The sequence below is a fragment of the Aythya fuligula genome, chromosome 9 (assembly GCF_009819795.1).
Source record: "Aythya fuligula isolate bAytFul2 chromosome 9, bAytFul2.pri, whole genome shotgun sequence".
NCBI classification, from domain to species: domain Eukaryota; kingdom Metazoa; phylum Chordata; class Aves; order Anseriformes; family Anatidae; genus Aythya; species Aythya fuligula.
Window position 1 is genome coordinate 25287208 of NC_045567.1, and position 20010 is coordinate 25307217.

Below are 20010 nucleotides of genomic sequence, written 5' to 3' on the forward strand. Positions count from 1 at the left end.
AGCTGCACATTGTAGCGTGCCAGAGAGCAGCTCACCTCCTCGTCTCCATCCTGTGGGACACAAATTGCTTCAGTATTCTTCTAATATTGCCCAGTCTCTCATTAAATTACTGAAAAAGTTGTGTTTTGCAGCCACAGCCCTACTGCTTTCAGGTAAGTGGATATCCTTACACCTGTCCTTAAATACCTGGTAGTTTTTTCTTAGGAAAAACAGTTGAGCTCTTTCATTTCTAAACAATTGTTTGCTCCTCTTGTTGTGTTCTGAATTGCTTCTCTTTATCTGTTTGAGTCCAAATGTATATAATATATATGGTGGGGGGCAGACTGCCTCCAGAAGGCCCTGTTGCTTCTCTTTTTTTCTTTAAGCCTAGGAAAAAGCAGCTGCCAGTGCATTCAGCTGCTGGCAAATAGAGCACTGTCAGCAAGTCTGCCTTGCTGTGAAATATTAGTAAACAAGTAGTTACGTTAGTGGTAGCCAAGTTTAACAAGATCTCCACTTATTATCCTGTCATTTTTTGTGAAAGAATATGCCATTGCTGTCAGACCCATCTGTTCAACTGCACAGCCCATGCATACAAATCGCCTGGTCTCACACATGGGGAGAGGCTTCGGAGAAACCTGAAACTGGGAGTGAAGGATGAACAGGAGGAGAGCAGTTCGGAAACGGAACTCGGTGTCGATAATTGACCGCCTGGGTGAGAGCAGATGGGTGCTGCTGCGTTGTGTAGCTGTGAGAAGCCAGCTACCTGGCCCCATGCAGATGTGATTTGTTGTAGCCTGCAGAGATCAGACGTTACCTGCAGCTCGGCTCTTCACTAATGGCACAAAGGGGAGGCAGAGAGAAGATTGCTGGAAAAGCCATAGAAGAAAAGCATGCAGACAGGTATCTATTTAAGCATTTCTTTTTAAAATAGACAAATTAATCTGATCGTTTGCCATAAAAATCACTGCTGGTGTGATTGGAATGCCTTTCATTGAAGGGAGGGTACGGAAAAAGTGAAAAAAATAGGAAAACTTCAAGGGATAAATATATAACCCTGATAATATTCTGTTACTGTTCCTCCTATTTCATCTAAGAGGTTGAAGAACAATTTCTTGGCAAGAGAAGAGCCGATGAATGGTCTGTTCAGCCAAACCAACAGGCTGCCATCCCATGTTGCTGTACATCGTGGCGGGCAGGGGGGGTGAGAACGGTGCTCCGGGAGGAGGTGGCCTTCCTCTTGCTCTCACAGAGGAGAGAACTCCTGGAAGAGCAGCTGGGAAATCTAAAGTGACTGTCACAATATCTCAGCCATCTTCTGTAAGTTAGAAGTGGTTTGACTAATTCTGACACCGTTTTCTCCGTAGTGGTGAAGCCATCTCCCATCGCAGTCACGCTGGATGTGGATGAGCTTGCCGGCTGCTCCAGGGCTGTGCTGAAACGAGTGGAGGTGGGACAGGGCGAAGCTGACAGCAGAAGTGTGGTAGGATGCTGACAGTAACCTGGCTCCCTGAGCAATGCTCGCACCTTTATGGGGCTGGACAGAATAACTAGATAGCTGCCCGCACACTTTCACCAATGTTTAATAAGATGCTCACTCAGACATTAAGGTTGGACCCAGCTTTGTGACTTCTGTGTGCAAATTTAAGCAGTGCCGACTGTCAGATGACTTTGCTGCAGGGACAATCTCATACTTGCAGAACAGACATTCTGTCAGCAAGTTATTGTAATCCTGGTGCCTTTTGCAGTTTGGGGTTTTTACCTGCCTATCAGTGCAAGCCTTAATAATGCTCTTAGCTCTAAACTGGAATAGATTCCTTCATTTCCATGGGACTGGTTCAAACCTCGGTGTATTTAATAGAACTACTAGGAGATGCTCAGGGTGCCAGGTTTGGAAGATTTAGAGAAGTCACATATTCTTTGGTGGTGTTCTTTTGCCTAGAATTTTATTTCTGTTACCTGTGTCCTGGTTCCTCTCCTTTTTGCTGTTCCAAACTGTAGAGGAAGAGCTGCTGAATTAGTAAGTATCTGGCAATTTGTGTGAAACAGGCTTCTGAGCTTAAAAAAAAAAAAAAAGTTATCAATTTCTATTTGATTTTAGAAAAATAATCCAGCAAGCTGTCCTTCAGTCAAATTTCCCCTTCAGCCAACAAGCATCCTGCTGGAAAAGAACACGTGGGGACTTTCGTTTATGGTTCTGGCCTGTCCATATGGCCCCTCCATGTGGCAACCTGGCACACATCGCTTTGCACTGTGCATTTATTATGTTGTCAAGAGTCAATACACCTGTTTGTCCATAGGAATAGTGTCATAGGGAAACAAAACCCATCTGCATCCAGATATCATCATCCTTAGGAGCTGGCCACTCAGTCCCCAGCAGCAGAGAACGGAGTCACGCTCCAGCGGGCCCTCAGGCAGCTTCCCAGCAGCTTTTTTCTTCTGGATAGGAGTGTTTGAGGTAACACTCAATCTTTATTTCCCAACTTTTTTTTTGTAACTATGGAGACCAGGAGCTTCACACAGAGCAAAGCAGAAGCTCTCGAGGTACAGTTGGAACTAGCTCAGATGCTTTTCCCTCTCTTGGCCCTATTTAAACTCTTCCAGCTTTCTGGAAAATTGGGGAAAGGAAACGGAGTAGCATATGCAGAATACTTTATTTCAGGAAATTAAAATTCAGTGGCAAAACATGAATGAATCTGCATTTGAAAACAAAGGGTAACTTTCAAAATAACCGTCGTAGACATCTGAATCAGTGAGCTGTTGGATAGCAGCATCCACATCATCCAGCCTTCTGTGGCTGAATGCTGCCGTGACGGCATTCCAGCAGGCCAAGCCCTGTTCACAGGCAAGAGCTTCACATGGCTAAACGCAGTGAAGCCTGTAGGAGACACTGCTGTTGTTAAGGATTTGTTTGTCTGAAGTTCAGCGCTTTGCCAAAGGTAGTACAGACAGTCCTTTGATGGTGCATAACAAACAGAGGGTGCGAGTCTGTTTTAGCTGTGGAGGTTTTGTTTACAGCAACTTGTCTGTGGGAACAATCCTTGACTAGCCGGGGGGTTGGCATGGGTAAGGTTTTATTGATTCATTGCTGTAGAGATATATGCAAAGATGCTCCAGGGATGCACTGGGGAAAATCAGTTCGCCTCACTGAAACTCCATTAATTTGTGAGGCAATGGGTTTTCACGTAGCTGGAGACACAAATAATGAGTGTGATGAATATGGATGACTTTGTTTAGGATTGGTCGTCTAAAAAGAAAAAAATAAGTTATTTGGAAATGATCATCAGTACCCCTGTAGTGTTACAGCTCTGTAGGATTTCAGCCCACCCGATATTCATCTAGTTTTGAAAACTGTTGCATGTGAAGCTTTAGTACCTACGGGACAATTGTTTTTTTTTTTTTTTTTTTTTTCTCTCTGTTATACAGAATACTGTATTTCCTGACAGCATTATAAATATGCCTGGAATAAGTAAATAACTAATTCAGTGTAGCAGTAGTGCTAGTGACATAGAACATAAGCTAATAAACGATGTCTACTTAGACAGACTGAAGCCGTGCTTACTCTACAAGCACTCTAAGAGCAGAGGGAGAGTTTTAGGCACCCTCTCCTACAAAGCCACAGACCCCTGGCAGTGCTCTCACTGGCAGGGCAGGACAGTGCTGGCTGTGCAGTGTGGGTACCAGCAGGTGCTGCTCACCGCCCTCCATCCTGCCCTTCTCCTGCTGCGTGGCTGCTGCGAGCTCTCTGCGTCTGTCCCTGCCGAGCTCCGCGCCCCTTCCTTCCCACAGCACCCCTTCACAAATCAGTGTGCGCCCCAAACCCCTTGGCTTCTGAGCAGCCTTGTGTCTCCTTTTGCTTTGGACAGGACTGTGCTTTACTATAACAGAGACCAGCTCAGTCTGTGCGCTCCTACAACGTGGTGCAGCCTGAACTGAGGAGCTGAGGACAAATCAGATCTCTCCAAACATGCAGCCCACTAATAGAGTTCACGGGCAACGTTGGCATCATGTGCTGAGAAGGATGAGGCTGGAAATTAGTGGATTTAATGGGTTTCTTTAAGCCTGGCCCTGAGTTAGCTGAGGAAATCAGCAGTCTGACTTCCTGCGTGTGCAGGAGATGTTGATAGAGAGAGAAAAGGCAGCTGTGTTCCTCACATTGCTGGAAGGAAGCCCGTTTTGCTCCAGAGAGCTCATCTTTTTTATTATTATTATTTTAAATATATATGTGTGTGTGTGTGTATATATGTATGTGTTTATGTATGTATATATACATATATATATATATGAGCATTGAGAGCCACACATCCTCCTGGCAGTCACACTCTGGAGAAGGGGTCAGTACCAGCAAGCCTCCAAGCCCATTGCCTGTGAGATCTCGCCCTGCATCCCTTCCTTACCTCTCCGCACCTCACCTCCTGCTCCCTCACCTCCAAGGGCCTTTTCTCAGCACGGCTGCACGCGGTGAGAGCAGGAGCAGAGGGCGCAGTCCTGCCCAGAGCATGTGCCCCCTCCTGCCCTCAGCACGCATGGCTTCTGTGCCTTTCACCAGGTTTGAGGCTTAGAAATCCTTGTGCTTGTGCTACTCTGGAGTAGAGGGTGTCTTCCTCAGGCTTGCCGTGTCTGATCCTCACCTGCTGTGCTTGGGATGGCTGCTGGTGCCCTCCTCCTCCTGTACCTGTGCAGTCCCAGCCCTGGTTTGTCCCTTGGTTTGTCACAACAAGCTGTGCATGCAGCTTGGATGTTGAAAAGCAGCAAACCAACTGATAAAATATGCACCCAATATAAATTCATGAGCGAGGTAGTGCAGCAGGATCATTCCAACACAAGGGTTATTTTCTACTTGCCTTTTTAATTTGAGATATTCAGCACAGTTTGAGAGTTTTGATGTGTAATAGATCCTGACCTGCTTTCCACCAAATTGCAATTGTACAGCCTTGGCTTAGGAATATATTGCCATCTGGAACTGGGTCAAAGCAAATCCACATGCATTATATAACCTGAATTGGTTTATACAAAGAGAAGGGGATATAATATCTTAAGCCCTTTAAATAAGGGATAAGTGCAGTACCAGGAATTTGTTAATATTATTTGAAGCTATATTTCAAAATGCATTTCCAGGTGCAGTGGTTAAAGACGAGGCTGTTTATTTGGTGGGATCCCTTGCTTCCACGTGGCTGGGAGCTGTAATTGATGGGGCCGCCAGCAGGCTGTTACCCCGTGCTTGGATGCTGCAGCGGTCAGATGCTCTCACCATGAGCTCGGTGGACATACCAGGGAGAGCTTTACCTCACAGCCAGAAAAGGATGCAAATAATTGATTTGGCAGACTGAACAGAAATAGCTGCAGTTTAAAGGCTAGGCTATCCGACACTGTTTATGAAATAGAGCCAGGAATGCCTGAAATAACTCCTTTTATCCGTATTACTTACTAGCACAGGGAGTAGTCTATGGTTTATTTATTTATTTATTTATTTATTTATTTATTTATTTATTTATTTATTTATTTATTTATTCATTTATTTTACTAGCAGGAAGTTCTCTCTACCCCCCACAAATTGGTCAATATGCTGTAAAATGGCAATAAACGAACCACACAAATTGCTGGCGCCGTGCCAGGGCTCACATTTATTTGTCTCTCTCCAGGAAGGTACCATTCAGCTGGGCGGATTTGGTGACCTGGTGCAGCACCAGCCCCGTGCCACTGCCCCCGAGGGTTCGTGCACCCGCTGCGGGACGGGGCTGCAGCCGGCTGTGCCGCCCCTGTGCTCCAGCATTTCCTGGGAGAGTATTTTTAGGTGTCTCCGTTGTGAGGGTTTCCTTACTTCATTGGGCTGGTTTTAGAGCCCAGGGTGCAGCATAGAGGTGTAAATGCTGACCTTAGTGACTGGCAGCTATACCTCATGCTTTTGGGGCAGTTTCACTGAAATCAGAGAGGCGCAGGGTGGCAGGACACCCACTTGAGGTGAGGGCTTCTGTATGTATACATATAAAATATGTGGCTGGCATAGGGCAAAGGGCAAAGACTAGACTTTTAAGACTACTTTAGTTTCAGTAGGTCTTTTCTTGACACATTTTGCAGACCCTGCTGCTGCAGAGCTGTGTTAGCCAGGAGGAGAGGCTGGCATGGCTTGGCACCACCCAGATAACATTAGTTGGAACTCTGCGTGAAGGATACGGCTTCAGCGGGAAGTCTCTGGGGTCCTATTGAATAAAACCTGAGCTTATTTTAAAAGTGCACAGAGCCACGCTGCCCAGACCTGCCCCGACACCCAGAGTGAGCGCGGTACCAAGCGATGCCATGCGATATTGCCACTGGGTGTCCTGCATGCGGGACCTGGTGCCACCAGGTTTGTGAGTGTTACCTGCAGGGTGAAGGAGCTGGAGAAAGGGATCAAGGACATGATCAGTACGTTACAGATCATTAATGTAATGGGCTTGGTTAAGAAATGTTAGTATTTCAATACAGAAAGCTGATGCTTTGGATTTTGCGTTAAATTTTAACTTTTTATTAAAAGGCTATTTTATGAGATTATCTCCCTTAAAAAATATCCAAAAGTATTTTCTTTTCATTTTTGTCTTAGCCTTTGAGCCTATCTGTGAGCCCTTTTACTTGCAACATGATTGTAAAGCACTTAAGCCATTATGAACGATAACATGCTCTTTATGAGGGTTAAAGATAGCTTATTTCAGATTACTGTAAATGAAATGAGAGTAAACTGAATCTGAGGAAAGCCTGTTCCTGAACTAAGGCTTTCTGCGTACATTTTGCAGCAATTAACTTAAAGCAGAGTGATTAAAGTGGTGAGTTTCTATGTGCAAGTAAGGCCTTACAAAAATGACCACCGACCTTTTTATCTTGGATGAGGATTTATAAACCCATCAGTCCTGAAAGGCAAGGTAAAGCCCAATTACGCTGTATCATGTAATCTCATGTAATCCGAACAACAGCCAAAACGCCTGTGCTCAGTCACTTTTGAGCAGCTCTTGGCTTGTGTAGGTGCGTACTGTGGGTTGAGGTCTGTGAGGCCCTGGTGCCCCTCTTCATCTTCTTTCATTGCAGCAGGAGTCTTTTAAACAGGGGCAGACACTGCAGGGGTAGGAAACACTCCTCGTCCTTCTCAAAGCCTGAAACTGTAAGTACATCTTTCCCGAGAGAAGTTTAAGTGCAGAGTATTTCATTAAAGAAAAAAAGAAAAAGAAGAAGAAAAAGAAGAAGAAAAAGAAGAAGAAAAAGAAGAAGAAGAAGAAGAAGAAGAAAAAGAAGAAGAAGAAGAAAAAGAAAAAGAAAAAGAAAAAGAAAAAGAAAAAGAAAAAGAAAAAGAAAAAGAAAAAGAAAAAGAAAAAGAAAAAGAAAAAGAAAAAGAAAAAGAAAAAGAAAAAGAAAAAGAAAGCCCACCACCTTTTCTGTGTGCACTTAACCCCAGGGTCTCAGCTGAGTGATCCAACAGAGCAGAGCCCGAGCCCCCTGAAAACCTGAAGTTGCACCGTCTGCCACAGGAGGGTACTGCAGCACCAGCATGGGAGCTGCTGCTCTGCACCGTGCTTCCTCTAAGGACTTGGTGTTTGCCTGTCTAGCATAGTAAAGCTAGTTCTGTTCTTGCAAATAGGATTATTATCATTATTATTTTTAGTCTGTGCATGAAAGTAGCAATTGCTGAATATTTTTTTGACAAATTTATTTCTGGTTGGATGAAACTTGGGAATTTTCTACTGGCTTTTCGAGGCTTGCAAAGCTGTTTCGAATTATTAAGTGATTTGTTCTGGTAATTTTAAAACCATAAATTTTCCCCTGCAGATAGAATTCACTTAGACAGGAAAATGTAATTTACAGAGAAGGGAGGGAACAACGATCTGTCTCCTGTTCTCCCACAGGTAGATGGACCATGAAAAGAGGTGGTTGTTTCCACAAGGGTATAAAATCCAGACAAATGTGCACACAAGTCAAGCAAGAGAGAACATGTGTTTTGGCTAGCTGTCCACAACGTGCTACAGAGCGCTAAACCCATGCCTACAGGAGGACAGTGCCAAGTCTCATCCCAATATCACGCAGATTCAGCTCACACTCGGAAATGGCAACTGGGCAGTGCAGAGCTCTCAGCTACTCATGTAAGTGCTGCTTCCTTGCAGCTGGTACAGTTCACTGTCTCCCTGCTGACCTTAGGGTATTTTGGCTTTATCAGAAGTTGTTTTTTCTTGCCTCGGATTTTGTCCCCATTCACTACCTGCTACCCTTGTTCAGGCTTGCTTTTTTCCCATTTGTAGGAAAAGAGAATCCTCATCTGGATTTCTGCTGGGAAAGGAGCACTTTAGGGTGCGTGTGACCTTAGGGCACAAATGCCATGTCTGGCTTATACTTGATTACACTGAAGCTTTTTAATACATGGGAAAATATTGAATAAAAGCTTCTGAAGAAATCCTTCATTTTATTCAAAAGAGGACATTGAAATAATCTTGCTCTTTCTTTAACCAGGTTTTATGGTTAATTGAAATGTCCAAATAAAGAAATTAATTATTTAAATATTAGATAAATGCAGCTTTTTAGCAAGCTTTTCACAATCTATTAATGAATATATTCTTTTCCTTTTGGCTTTTTTTTTTTTTTTTTTTTTTTTTTTTTTTTTTTTTTTCTCCATTATATTCCTTGCTGGCGTGATCCAGTGTTCTTTCAAAGGGCACAATAAGATCAAATCAAAATGTTTTCAGCCTTTGTGCAACTTTGCTTAGCACATGAGCTGGACTCATACAAGCCCGCATTTGTTTCTGAATGCTCTATCTTCAGTCTGGTAGGAAATTCAGAGCTGAACCAAGAACTGGAATATGCATCACGGCTGACCAATTCAGTTATTGTTTAAGGAGTTAGAACAAGGGAACAGCCAAGAATGTCACTGAATATTCAGCAAATTCCTCCTCTTTGGCCTCTGCCAAGGCATCACGGTGAAACCCAAGCGCTTGAGACAAACGAGCACCAGATATGGGGCTGCAGGTATGGGGCTGCTGCAGCACCTTGTGTCAGAGCCTCCCCTGTGGCTCCTGGCCTCCTCCCCACTCCATCCACCACCTGAGGGAAGCTTCTGCTCCCCACTTGAGTTTCACAGCTGGAAAGGTAAAAACCTACCCTGAGCACAAAACGTCAGTTTACCCAAAAGAGCAGTCTCTTCACAAACCGGTGCTGGTGAGAAAGGTATTTAGCAATTGTTCTGCAGCCACTGAAGCGAAGCTATGCAAAGGCAAACCAAAATCGTTATCAGCCATTGTTTTTAGAGACCATTGGGGAGCTAATCCAGAAATGATACTGCACGTGTAAATGTCTCCACTGATACTGCAGCTTCTCTAAGCTAGAATACTTCCAATGATGCTTGTAGCTTTTCTTCATCAGATATCTCAGCATCCAGCTGAAGTGTCCTGCCTCGGGTGTGTACCCTGAGCCATAGGAAGTAGTGCGTGGAATTAAATACTTAAAGCATTAAGCTTCCATTTATTAAAAATGGATTTTTTCAGGTCTCAGTCACTCAGTTATCAAATAAGTCAATGCTCTGTTGTTATTCTGTTGCTGTAGATATGAGTGGAAGTAATCTAGCAATTTTAAGGGAGTTTTCAAATGTCGAGATGGGTGTGACTAAGAAGAAAATGTCTCTCACTGGACAGATCTCCCATATGCACATCTATTTTGTGAATGCAGTGATCTGATTTTCTCACATGCTAGTCTGCAGGTCACAGGAGAGTATGGCAAAGTAATAATACACGTCAAGGTATATAAATGTAGCCTTTGATATATGTAGTAAACCATTTTTTAAGGAAAATTTAAAAGAAGAAAGACTTTTAAAAAATTAGTGCCAATATTACAAAGTTTTAAAGATTTATTCCTTGGGTCATTCTGTTTGTGAAGATGAGTTGATGTGTCCCTCTACTCTAACACAAAGCAGTGGACCCTAGAGGTATTTATACAAATTGTATAGGATTTGCAAAACTATGTTTATTTGCCAGCCTACTGAATGCTGCATGTAGACTTTTAGGTGTTAGAAGGCTACAAAAACTTAAATTTGGCATTCCCATACTTGATATCCAGCTGCCTGATAAAATTACAAAGATCAGAGTGTACTCTAAGTGTATTAGTTGTTTAAAGGAAAAATATTGCCAATTCTTTTTGCAAAGCGGCCAGTATTTTAATGAGGTGTTCTGGCTGTTGCTTCTCAAACGTCAGACACTAAATCACCCGAATCCACCAGAAGTAACACAAGCTAATGCATCTGTGCTGCTGTTCCCAAGCAGCCTCTGTTTGCTTTCTCTATTGTATTCCTGGCATTCCTCGGGGGGGCTGTGCTGTGGAGCAATACTCTGTGGTACAAAAGGGGAAGGGTTTGCCTCCTACTGAGGTGATGTGTGATTGTTCGGAGCTCAGTCTTTCCCTAACACGTTGTGGGGAGCAGCACCAGGGCAGGGAGAGGGGGCCCGAAGGGGAGATGTTTGCCCTGGGCTCTGTGAAAACAAGGCGGCTGGCTTGGGAGATGCTGTCTCTGGCGTTTGGACTGTGCCCACTGTTAAAGGAAAGCTAACTGCCAGCTGCATGGTGTGGCACTCCATCTGTAGGCCTTGTGGCCCCTGTCTACTGGTTAAAGAGCCATACAGATACATTTCTGCTAACGTTGGCTTGATTCTTCTCACTGTTCCTTCTGGATCGGCTGCAGGCCCTTGTTGCCCCGTGCCCTCTCACTTTCTCTGACCACCGCTCAGGTCCTCTGCATGCTGCGGGTGGTGCATGGCCTGGCACCAGCAGCACCAGTGGCTCCCGAGACCTTCCCCAACAGTTTTGGGGCAGAAGCAGTTAAATCACTCAGATGCTGCTGCCGTCAGCCCTTCAAAGGGTGTCGGCTCACTGCAGGAATAGCCAGAAGATAGGGATCAGCAGAGTAAGGCACTTGGTAGCGCCAGGCTGGCACGCAGCTGGGGACGTTGTGCCTTCAGAGCCCTCACCAACGCTTTGGCACAAGGACAGCAACTGAGCAGCCAGCCCAGGGCTCTGGCTGCTCCCCACAGCCAGCGGCATGGGCAGCTCTGCTGGGAAGCAGATGAGTTTGTGAACAACTGCATTCATTACAGCCTGGCAGCCAGTGACTCCAACTGCAGCCTCTCCCCTTTTTGATTTTTTTTCTAATTTTTTCCTTTTGGCAAAGCCCACATGTATCCAAAGACAAGAACTTAATATTTTCTAAAACATCAGGTACTGCTTTTCCCCTTAAAATGGCTTTCTCTTCCAGAAAAACTTATAGCTCCGCTGGCCGACCGGGTTCCTCCTCTGAATTTTGGCCCTAGTTCACTTGAAGCACTGAAGGCATTTAAAGTATTTAAAGTGCATTCCTAGCTTTGAGCAGTTAACAGCATCAAAGTCAAAAAGATTGCTCAAAATACTGCTTTAAGTGAGACTAATCTGCTGAGTACCTCAGCAAAAAAAATGGGATCTCACAGCTGACCAGAGTTAACCATCTGAGTCTAACAATGAGTAGTGAGTATTTTAGCATTCCAGCACAAACACAGAGGGAGCAAAAACACATGCGAATTATAATGTAATTTGAAACACAAATCAAAATGAGGAAATTGATTTTCTTCTGTATTCTTCAGCTGGTAAAAAAAGTAGCTGCTTATTTGCCACAGATCATCCTCTTGCATTTTTTCTCAAACACTGTGTACTCTCCTGGATTCTTAGATTTTGGAACTGGTGCCCTGCTTTTTTGGCTGTTGGACTGAATCTATGTTATGTCTGCAGTTCATTCCTCTATTCCAAACCGAAGATGTGATGTTTAAAATAATGTCTATATTGTTGTACTACATTTTTTGAAGTTTCAACTTTTATATTCCTAGCCTCATGCTTTAGATTTGCAGAGTACACTTACTGTGCTTGCAGCTAAATGAGGGTAGTAGTTATCAAACCCGTTTTGAACAGCAATGACGCTCTGTCCTTGCTTAGGGCGACTAAGCCTGGAAAGATCCCAATCTGTGAAGGTCAGATCGTCTTGTTAGGAGTACATGGTTCATGGTAGAAATTATTTCCATTAGATCAGATGTATATATATATAAATAGCAGAACCCAAACCAGATAGGATTCTTACAGGAAAAGCTATGCAGCAAATGAAGTTATTGCATCAGAGTTTTGTGTTTTATGTTTTTCATAAACGTATGACACGGGGAGCAGATTCATATTTCTTTTTACAACAAATCGGATTCTATCTCAAAAGTCTATTGTTCTTCAGCAAAGCTGAACAAAGAGTGCAAAGCTTGCTATTTATCCTGTGTCTCAAGATGACATGATACTATCTATGTATTGTGCATTGCACAATAAAAGGTTATATAATCCCAAGTTTTATTTTAAGAGAATGCCCATTTTGGACAACAGTGACAAAATCAGTTCCTTATGCTGTGCTTGAGCAAAGCATCTTTTCAGGGGAACCATCTTGCTGAAAAATGCAGGGCAAAAGCCAGCAGCGGAGTCATACTCGGCATATTCTGTACCTGAAAACATCAGTACTCAGAGAACTTGCCATTTTAGTTGTTATGTCAATACAATATTTGCTCAAACCGATCTCTAGAAACCAGTGGAAGTCTTTTGGTAAGTTTCAGCAGGCAGTGTCTCATCATGCAAACAGAAACACAAGAACCTAAGAGCCAGTGGGCACAAACTGACTGAGGAGTGGGTTGGTCAAGGTATTGATTGCAGAAATCCATGCAAAATTCTCAGGTGACTTGGCTTCACTTATTTTTCTGTAATCTTCTTAGAACTCCTGCCAAACTCAGAAGACCAAAACACGGGAACTGTTTATAGTAAGCAACAAAACCAATTCATACAAAGCTAAGCTCATCATTGATATAAAACAACTGTCTTCAGTAAAGTTTTGCCAGAGTTGAACGTTGCTCAGCCACTTTGTGTATGTCAGCATGGTCTCTAAGGCACTGATCGCAGCAATACAAATAATTGTTGTATTTAAAATAATCCATTGCCATCCATTTTGCTGTTGTTGTTGTTCATTCCAAATGAAAATATTTTGCAGATGGATACAAGTCATGTGTAGCCTGGGGCCCACAGTTTCCATTCTTGCATCTAGGACAAAAAAACATCTTCCATGAAAAAATAACCAGATATTTAATTACCTTTCCTAAGGGTATTTTGGAAGTTGTCTCCCCCAGCTGTTTTGTAGATGTAGCACTGGGTGTGCATCTGCACCCTTCTGCTCTGCCTCTGTGGCCAAGGGGCTGTGGGTGCGGGCACGGAAGCGAGAAGCAATCTCTGGAAAGAAGCTCCTGTTGTCAGGATCAGCCACCCCGTTGGGAGGGACTGGGACTGCATTTCTAATATAACTATTATATATTTCTAATATAGCTCTAGTCCCTTAAAAAATAATTACTTGGATTCTGATCTGCTTTAGAACACGTTAAATTGTGACAGCTTAAAGAGCCGTATTTTGTCCACCTTGGTCTCTAGACTCTAACTTTGGTTTAATTCCCTTTTTGCAGGCAGCCCGATACAGTAGCTCTAAGGAAGGTGTGATCTCCACAGCCACTGAAAGAAGAGCCGATCCTGAAGCAAGGTGGTAACTGAAATTTAATATATATATATATATTTTTTTTCTGTAAAGTACTTAATCTTTAATCAACAAACACATGAGACGGGAATGTCTTTTAGAAGATCTGTATTATGTGTTTCTGAGCCCTGTCTCATCTCCTGGGAGAACATGATCAGTCCCACTGAACTCTGCAAACATCCAGATGAGATCACTTCAAAACACCTGTAATATGTGGTGGCTTTTGAACAATGATTTGTGTTCTTTTCCATTTCTAAAGCACACAGGAAGCATCCCAGTTTCATTTAGTATCTAGGCATACCTCTGAAGTGGCATTATGCATAAACTCACTAAAAGTTAGATAAAATGGCCTCCCATGCCTGAACGAAAGTGTTTGCTTGGGGGCTCCTCACTGATGTGTGATGCAACCTGCATGTTCCTCTGAATGTTCTGTACAGGATTTCATTTTCCTGGTAAGCTTTAAGTGAATTTCTTATGCTTATTGGTCAAAGACCATGGCCAGGATCACTCCAAGGGATCTTTATATGGAGCATTCCTTGTATGGATACAAGCTAATGTTCAGTTTGTCCTTTTGGCAGAGATCTGGCACTCATTTCTTTTTTTTTTTTTTTTTTTTCCTTCGGAATTAGAGACTGCAGTTTATAATTGTTTTTGATTAACCTCCTTCTCAGATTGTTTTAGGAATGTGCCTTCCTTGAATTTTGTTGGCTACTACTCATAGCAATAATGAAAAGCTGTGGCTGTACATTGTAACCTTTCATAGGCAAGACACTAAAAGTGCATGTGTGCTTTGTGAAGTACGAGATACTGGTGATGCTTAGTAAATAACTAACGTCATTAAGAGAACTGCATTTACAAGTATTACCAACTAGGATTTGGTTTTGGTTTTTGATAGGAGGGGGAAGAGAGGAGACATGGGAGATTAAAAATGAACTGGATCCCTGTCATGTTCAAAGTATGTGGATGCACATAAATATTACACAAACTTACCATGTTGTTAAGAGACCATAAATCTGTCCTCACCCTCGTTTTTCTTCTTCACCAAATAACGACCCCTCTTTGCTCACCTTTCTTTTAAAACAGATGTGCAATTGCAGGAATAGGAAGAGGTAAGCTTGAATACCTTGAACTCCTGTCTTTTTAAACAATTGAATGCATATAGCCAAAAACTGGCATCAGCAAGCAAGGCAGCTGCAGCACGTTCCAAATATTGCTCTATTTAAAGCATCCCAAGGCTCACAAGAACAACTGCAGAGGCAAACCTTAAATCTTGTCAATAAAACCAGCAGAGGGAGGAATGGCAGAACCAGGTAAGATGCACAATTAAATGTTAATGTGATTAATGTAACAATATATTCTTAAAAATCATAACTCTGAGCAATGTAAAGTGGAAATACTCAGTTATTTGTAAGGTTGTAAGTCTTGTTTGATATACCATATGTTACTTTCTAGTAAGAAAGTGGAAGAGTTTAAAAGCTAATTGCATTAGCAGCGGTGAATTTAAAGTAGCCTGGGTTCCTCCTGTATCTTTGAATTCTACCAGTTTTGTCATCTTTAGTCCTCTGTAGTAGTGATTTTAAGTTGTTGAACATAATTAAACCAAACCATGCAAAAGGAGTTATGTTTGCCAGTAATTTAAATGTACTGTGTAGCTGAAATCTGAGTGTAATGCTAGGTGAACTCACATTAGTTTAGATTTTAACCCCACAAAGCCCAAGTGACCGAGCAGAGTGAAGTTTTAATAATGTATTATTTGCTATAAGCACAAATCCACTGAAGATGAGAAAAGGCATTTTATAAAAATGCATTTTGTAGTCACTGTTGCTTTCTATTTGTTTCACTGTGAGAGGTTTGGATGGTAAAAGAACTATAAGCTTAAATGTGGTGTCAGCTGTGCACACAGCTATTCAGGCAGCACTCTTCCTCGTAAAGGGAATTTTTAGTTGAGGGGTTGCTCACACCTTCCCTCCCAAGTTTCTGCTGCCTAGCGTGGAGCTCAAGCTGCCATCACAGTGAGGGGGCAGTAGTCTGGCCATGTGTCGCTTCCTGAGATGAAACAAAGAAAACTTCAGCAAAATCCTGAGGCATTTTGGAGCAGGGAGCATAAGTCTGTGGGTTCGAGCTTGACAAGCTTGAACAGGGGAAAACTTCACCTCTTCACCTGCCAGGCCTGTACGTGTTTAAATCAAGTGGGAATTTTTTGCAAGTGTGTCGGGGTAATTCTTTTACCCATCCTTGTCAGTACTGTTGGGCTCAGGCATTTCAGGGATGAAGGCAGCCCAGTGAGACCACAGGCATTGATGTGCTCATGGTAGTTGGTTGACCAAGTACAGGCAGTAAAACCAAGCAAATTTATAGTTCTGGATAAAATGTCTTTAAAAAAAAAAAAAGAAAGAAAGAAAAAAAAAAAAAAAGAATATAGATACTAGATGAATTTTCTCAGTATATTTAGGGAGTACCTAGCTTGGAAATCTCTGCTGCTGTGTCGTGTGGTTGAGGATTCCTCGGTGTCACTGCTCCTTGGGTATACCGTGGTGGACAGCTCCAGGAGCGGTGCTCAGTCTGTTTGACTGAGGAGCTCTCCTGTAGCAGAGCAAAAGTGCTGTGTTTGCTACTCTGACCAGCTCCTCTCTGTGTATTCTGAGATAAATTCATATCTGAATTAGAGAAAAATTACTGTAATGGGGGAAGAAGAAAGTAATTCTTAGTTAGAACACCAATTTAGGTACAGCGGTCACAGCGAGATTATTTTATCCATCCTTGCTGCCACCCAGAATTTTTCTTTTTGACTTCAGCAGGCTCTGGCTTGAGGCTGGGCTTGGTTTCCTTGGTCTGTTTGGAGGCAATGCTCATGGCTGCTGCTCAGCGACTCATATTTCCCTCACTGTTCTGCTCCCATTTGCAGCCATAAGAATAGTAATTGTAATGACACCTCCCATTTTAGGATGTTGGCTGGTTACCTGCAGGTTTTGGTAAAAGGGTAATTTATTTCTTTCCAAAGCACAGCTCCTTAGGAGTGTCCTGCTCTGCTGCTGTCCCTCCACACCTCATCACCACCTCAGCCTGAGAACCGGGCTGTGCTGAGGCTCCTTCTGGCTGCCGGTGTGTGCAGCCCTGCTCCGTGGTGAGGGTGGTACTTGATTGTCAGATTTACGCTGGGGATAATTTTCCCGTGGACCAAATATTGGAACCTTGGAGTTTGTCACCTTCTTCTGAGGCCCAGCAAATGGGTTACCTGCTGGGACATCCCCGTGCCATGTCCGTATGTCATGCTGCAGCCTCTCCCACTCGTGGCATAACATGCAGTCTTCCTCGCAGTCACCTTACTCTAGCTCAGGGTATCTGTCCCGTGACGTGCAGGAGACCACAGCAAATCATCTCACGCTCATTTCTGTTCTTAAACCATGAAACACAAGTACTCCCAATGGCTCCCGTGAAACCCTATCCCTCAGAGCCAGCTGCTCGCTGCCTCCTGACCAATGCTGGGCGCAGCATTCCTGCTGGCCCGTCAGCGACTGCTTGCTCCTCTCACCTTCCTGCATTGAAACCACATCTCATATAACACAACACCATGTTCAGCAGACACCTTGGCAAGCGAGCAGAGCTCTGTCAAAATACTTCCACATACTCCAGTAGGATTCAGCCCTTTAGTGGTAATAGGACCTTTAGAAAAAGTGGCAAGGAAAGAGAAATGATTCCCAGCAGAACTAGCTTTCCCTTACAAAGGGTCAAACAGTCTTTAAAGAAAATGGGTAAGGGATTCCCCCATGGCAGGACACCTGATTTCAGAGCAGAGTTTTATTCTTGTGCTGCGTGGTTGCTTATGGGCTTTATATTTCAATGGCAGCACATGCAGATTATCTATGTGCTCTCTTTCCTTTCTGTAGATACACCACGGAGTATCATGGCATGTCGAAACTAAACTATCATGGCATGTCTAAACTATGCAAGGTGTTGTGAATAGTTTTAGATAATTTGTCAATCCCTTAAAACACCTGGAACTCTAACTGCAGAAAGGTGTATGTTAACGTGCTGCAGTATGCTGGTAACTAATACAACCTCAAAGGCTGATGTGCTGCTTTCTCGCAACCTTCTGCTGGTTGCAGCAAACTGATGGAAGGGCCTGTGAACTTCTGATGCTGTACAGACACCTGTTTATTTAAAGGCCTCTTCCTGCTTTCTGCACGCTTCTTGCAGAACCACCACCAGCACTTGCCTCTGTGTCTCCGTTATTTATTAGCTTGCTCTGGTACTGCCGGACAGGACAGGCAGGACATCATGTCTTTGTGTCCGGCCCAACTCAGGCACGCAGGTGGGACAATCACATTGGAAACTTGTGTTATTTTCTTCCTTTAATGTGGGTAAAACCCTTTCAGTGGATAATTGCATGAACCATAACTACCATGTATCACTGTAGTAAGAGGAGAGGAGAGGGCTAAGTCAGACACCATGCACAAAAGGCACCGAGATGAGCTGTGAGCTCCTGAGGCACAGTGCCTGGCAAACATCCCTTGGAGGCATCCCCTCTTTGTGGCCCCAGGCACACCAATCTTAAATTAATCAGGTACAGTATTAACTAATCACTGCGTGTTTAATTTACTGTTGCCAACCTCATGAGACTTGCTTCTGGAAGGTGCTGTCAGGGTATTGAGCCTGAATCTGCCGGGGGAGCTGCCATCAGTGCAGTCCAGCCCAGATGTTCTCCCGATGACCTGTGGAGCCCAAGGACAGAAGCACGTTTCTGTCTCCTCTCTGCACTCTGGTACTTTTGGAAGTGCTAAGCCTCTGGCCTATCTGATTGCAGAGCCCAGAGAGTGGAAATTTCTCGGGGCTTTGCTATGTATATGTAGTATGTGTGCCAAGACAGGGTGACTCCGTGCCAAAAATAGCAGTCATAGATGTGGCCCAAGCTCACAGGTATCTTTTTTGCTCTGAGATAATTACGGTTTTGTAATGTGACCTTTCTGAAAAAGATCCTCTTTTGTCCTTCAGCCCCAGTCCCACTTTCCCGTCTCGTTGTCCCTATTCTCCTTGCAGTTGGCTGGATCGTGGGTTGTGCCCTGATGGTTTACATCGTCTTCTCCTGACAGAAGTAAGTGACCTGTATCATATCCACCCCTGCTTGCTTTGGTGTGCATTGCCATCTTTAAAATGTAGTTTTCTTTGTCTTACAGGACAGAATAATTTCCAATGAAGTTGACTGGAAGAACCTGAAAGTAAATTGGAATGCCGAATGACAAAAATATCTATAAAATGAATTATTTTTAATATCAACTCTAGATATGGTGTATACTTTTTATCTGCAACAAAGGTGTGAAATGCTTGGTAGGAAGAATCATTAAACCAATTTCCTGATTTTCAAATGCTTTGTAATGGAGTGAGTGGTTTTTGGAGTCCAGTGGTAGGTCAGATACCTGCCTGGAAGTTAATCCAAATTAACTGCTCGTCTTTTCTGTATAAATGATATTCAGGGCCCTATCTTGTATTTTTTGCATTGGAATCCAATCCAGTTCTTGTTGAATTAAATGCCATGAGGCTGGATTGAGGTCATTGCTTGGCATGCCAGGCCTGGCTTGTGGCGTGCCTGCAGCTCCCCTCTGCTGGCAGCAAACGGGATATAGGGGAACGGTGTTAGAATGAAACTAAGTAACTGCTCTGGAAAAAATGCAATGCAATAGGTGAAAATTAAATTTCGACACCTTTCAGGAACTGTTTTAAAGGACAAATACAGGGATTCAGAGGAGGGCAGCAACAGGGAACTGGGATTTATAACATGTAACCAGGGACAAAATAAACACACTGAAGTGGTTCAGCCTAAAACAGAGAAAACTTAAGAAAATATTATTCTTCAAAACCTTAATAAAAAATGAAGGGAATAACCTTTTCTTGGTGACACACAGCAGGAATTAGTGGAGAACCAGCAGGTGAGATACAGTCTGTCTATATGGTAAAGACACAGACGTGCTGGAAGAAGTTTTTAAGCATAATAATCAATGTTATTGATTACTGGAGGCCTTTGAAAACAGGTGGACAAACATCCTTCAGGCCTGCAGCAGGAGGACAGGTGGTGCTGCCCTGGTGCCTGAGGGTGACTATCTGACATCAGGTGCACAACTCGCCACAGCTGTAAGTACTCCCAGGCAGTCCGCAGGCTGTTTGCAGAGAAGCAGCAGAACTGCCTGGTGGTAGCAGCAGGCGAGTGCTGCTTTCAACATGAGGAAAACCATCATTTTAACATTGGTTGCAGTGTTGGGAGAAGTCTGTAGCACAGAAGAGAGGTGAGCTGCAGACCATGCACATGAGGTATGTGACAAAAGCCAGCCGTGCTGCTGGGCTCCATGGTCAGTCTTATTGCTCTAAAGTTCACGTGAACGTGTCGCACTTTAATGATCTCCACCTCACTGTGGACTAGCAGAAAGGACTGAAGCCTTCAGTCATACATTTCGTGCTTTATTTTTGTC

At 43.5% G+C, this 20010-nt stretch overlaps 1 protein-coding gene across 1 annotated transcript; it reads left to right on the forward strand.

Annotated features, from left to right (window-relative positions):
- The first annotated feature begins 14633 nt into the window (after positions 1-14633).
- STRIT1 (small transmembrane regulator of ion transport 1) lies at positions 14634-18828 on the forward strand. Its single transcript, XM_032193524.1, has 4 exons — positions 14634-14658; positions 14775-14859; positions 18542-18641; positions 18724-18828. The coding sequence occupies exons 2-3, from the start codon at positions 14847-14849 to the stop codon at positions 18634-18636; spliced, it is 108 nt and encodes a 35-aa protein (XP_032049415.1). The 5' UTR covers positions 14634-14658; positions 14775-14846; the 3' UTR covers positions 18637-18641; positions 18724-18828.
- The last annotated feature ends 1182 nt before the right edge of the window (positions 18829-20010 follow it).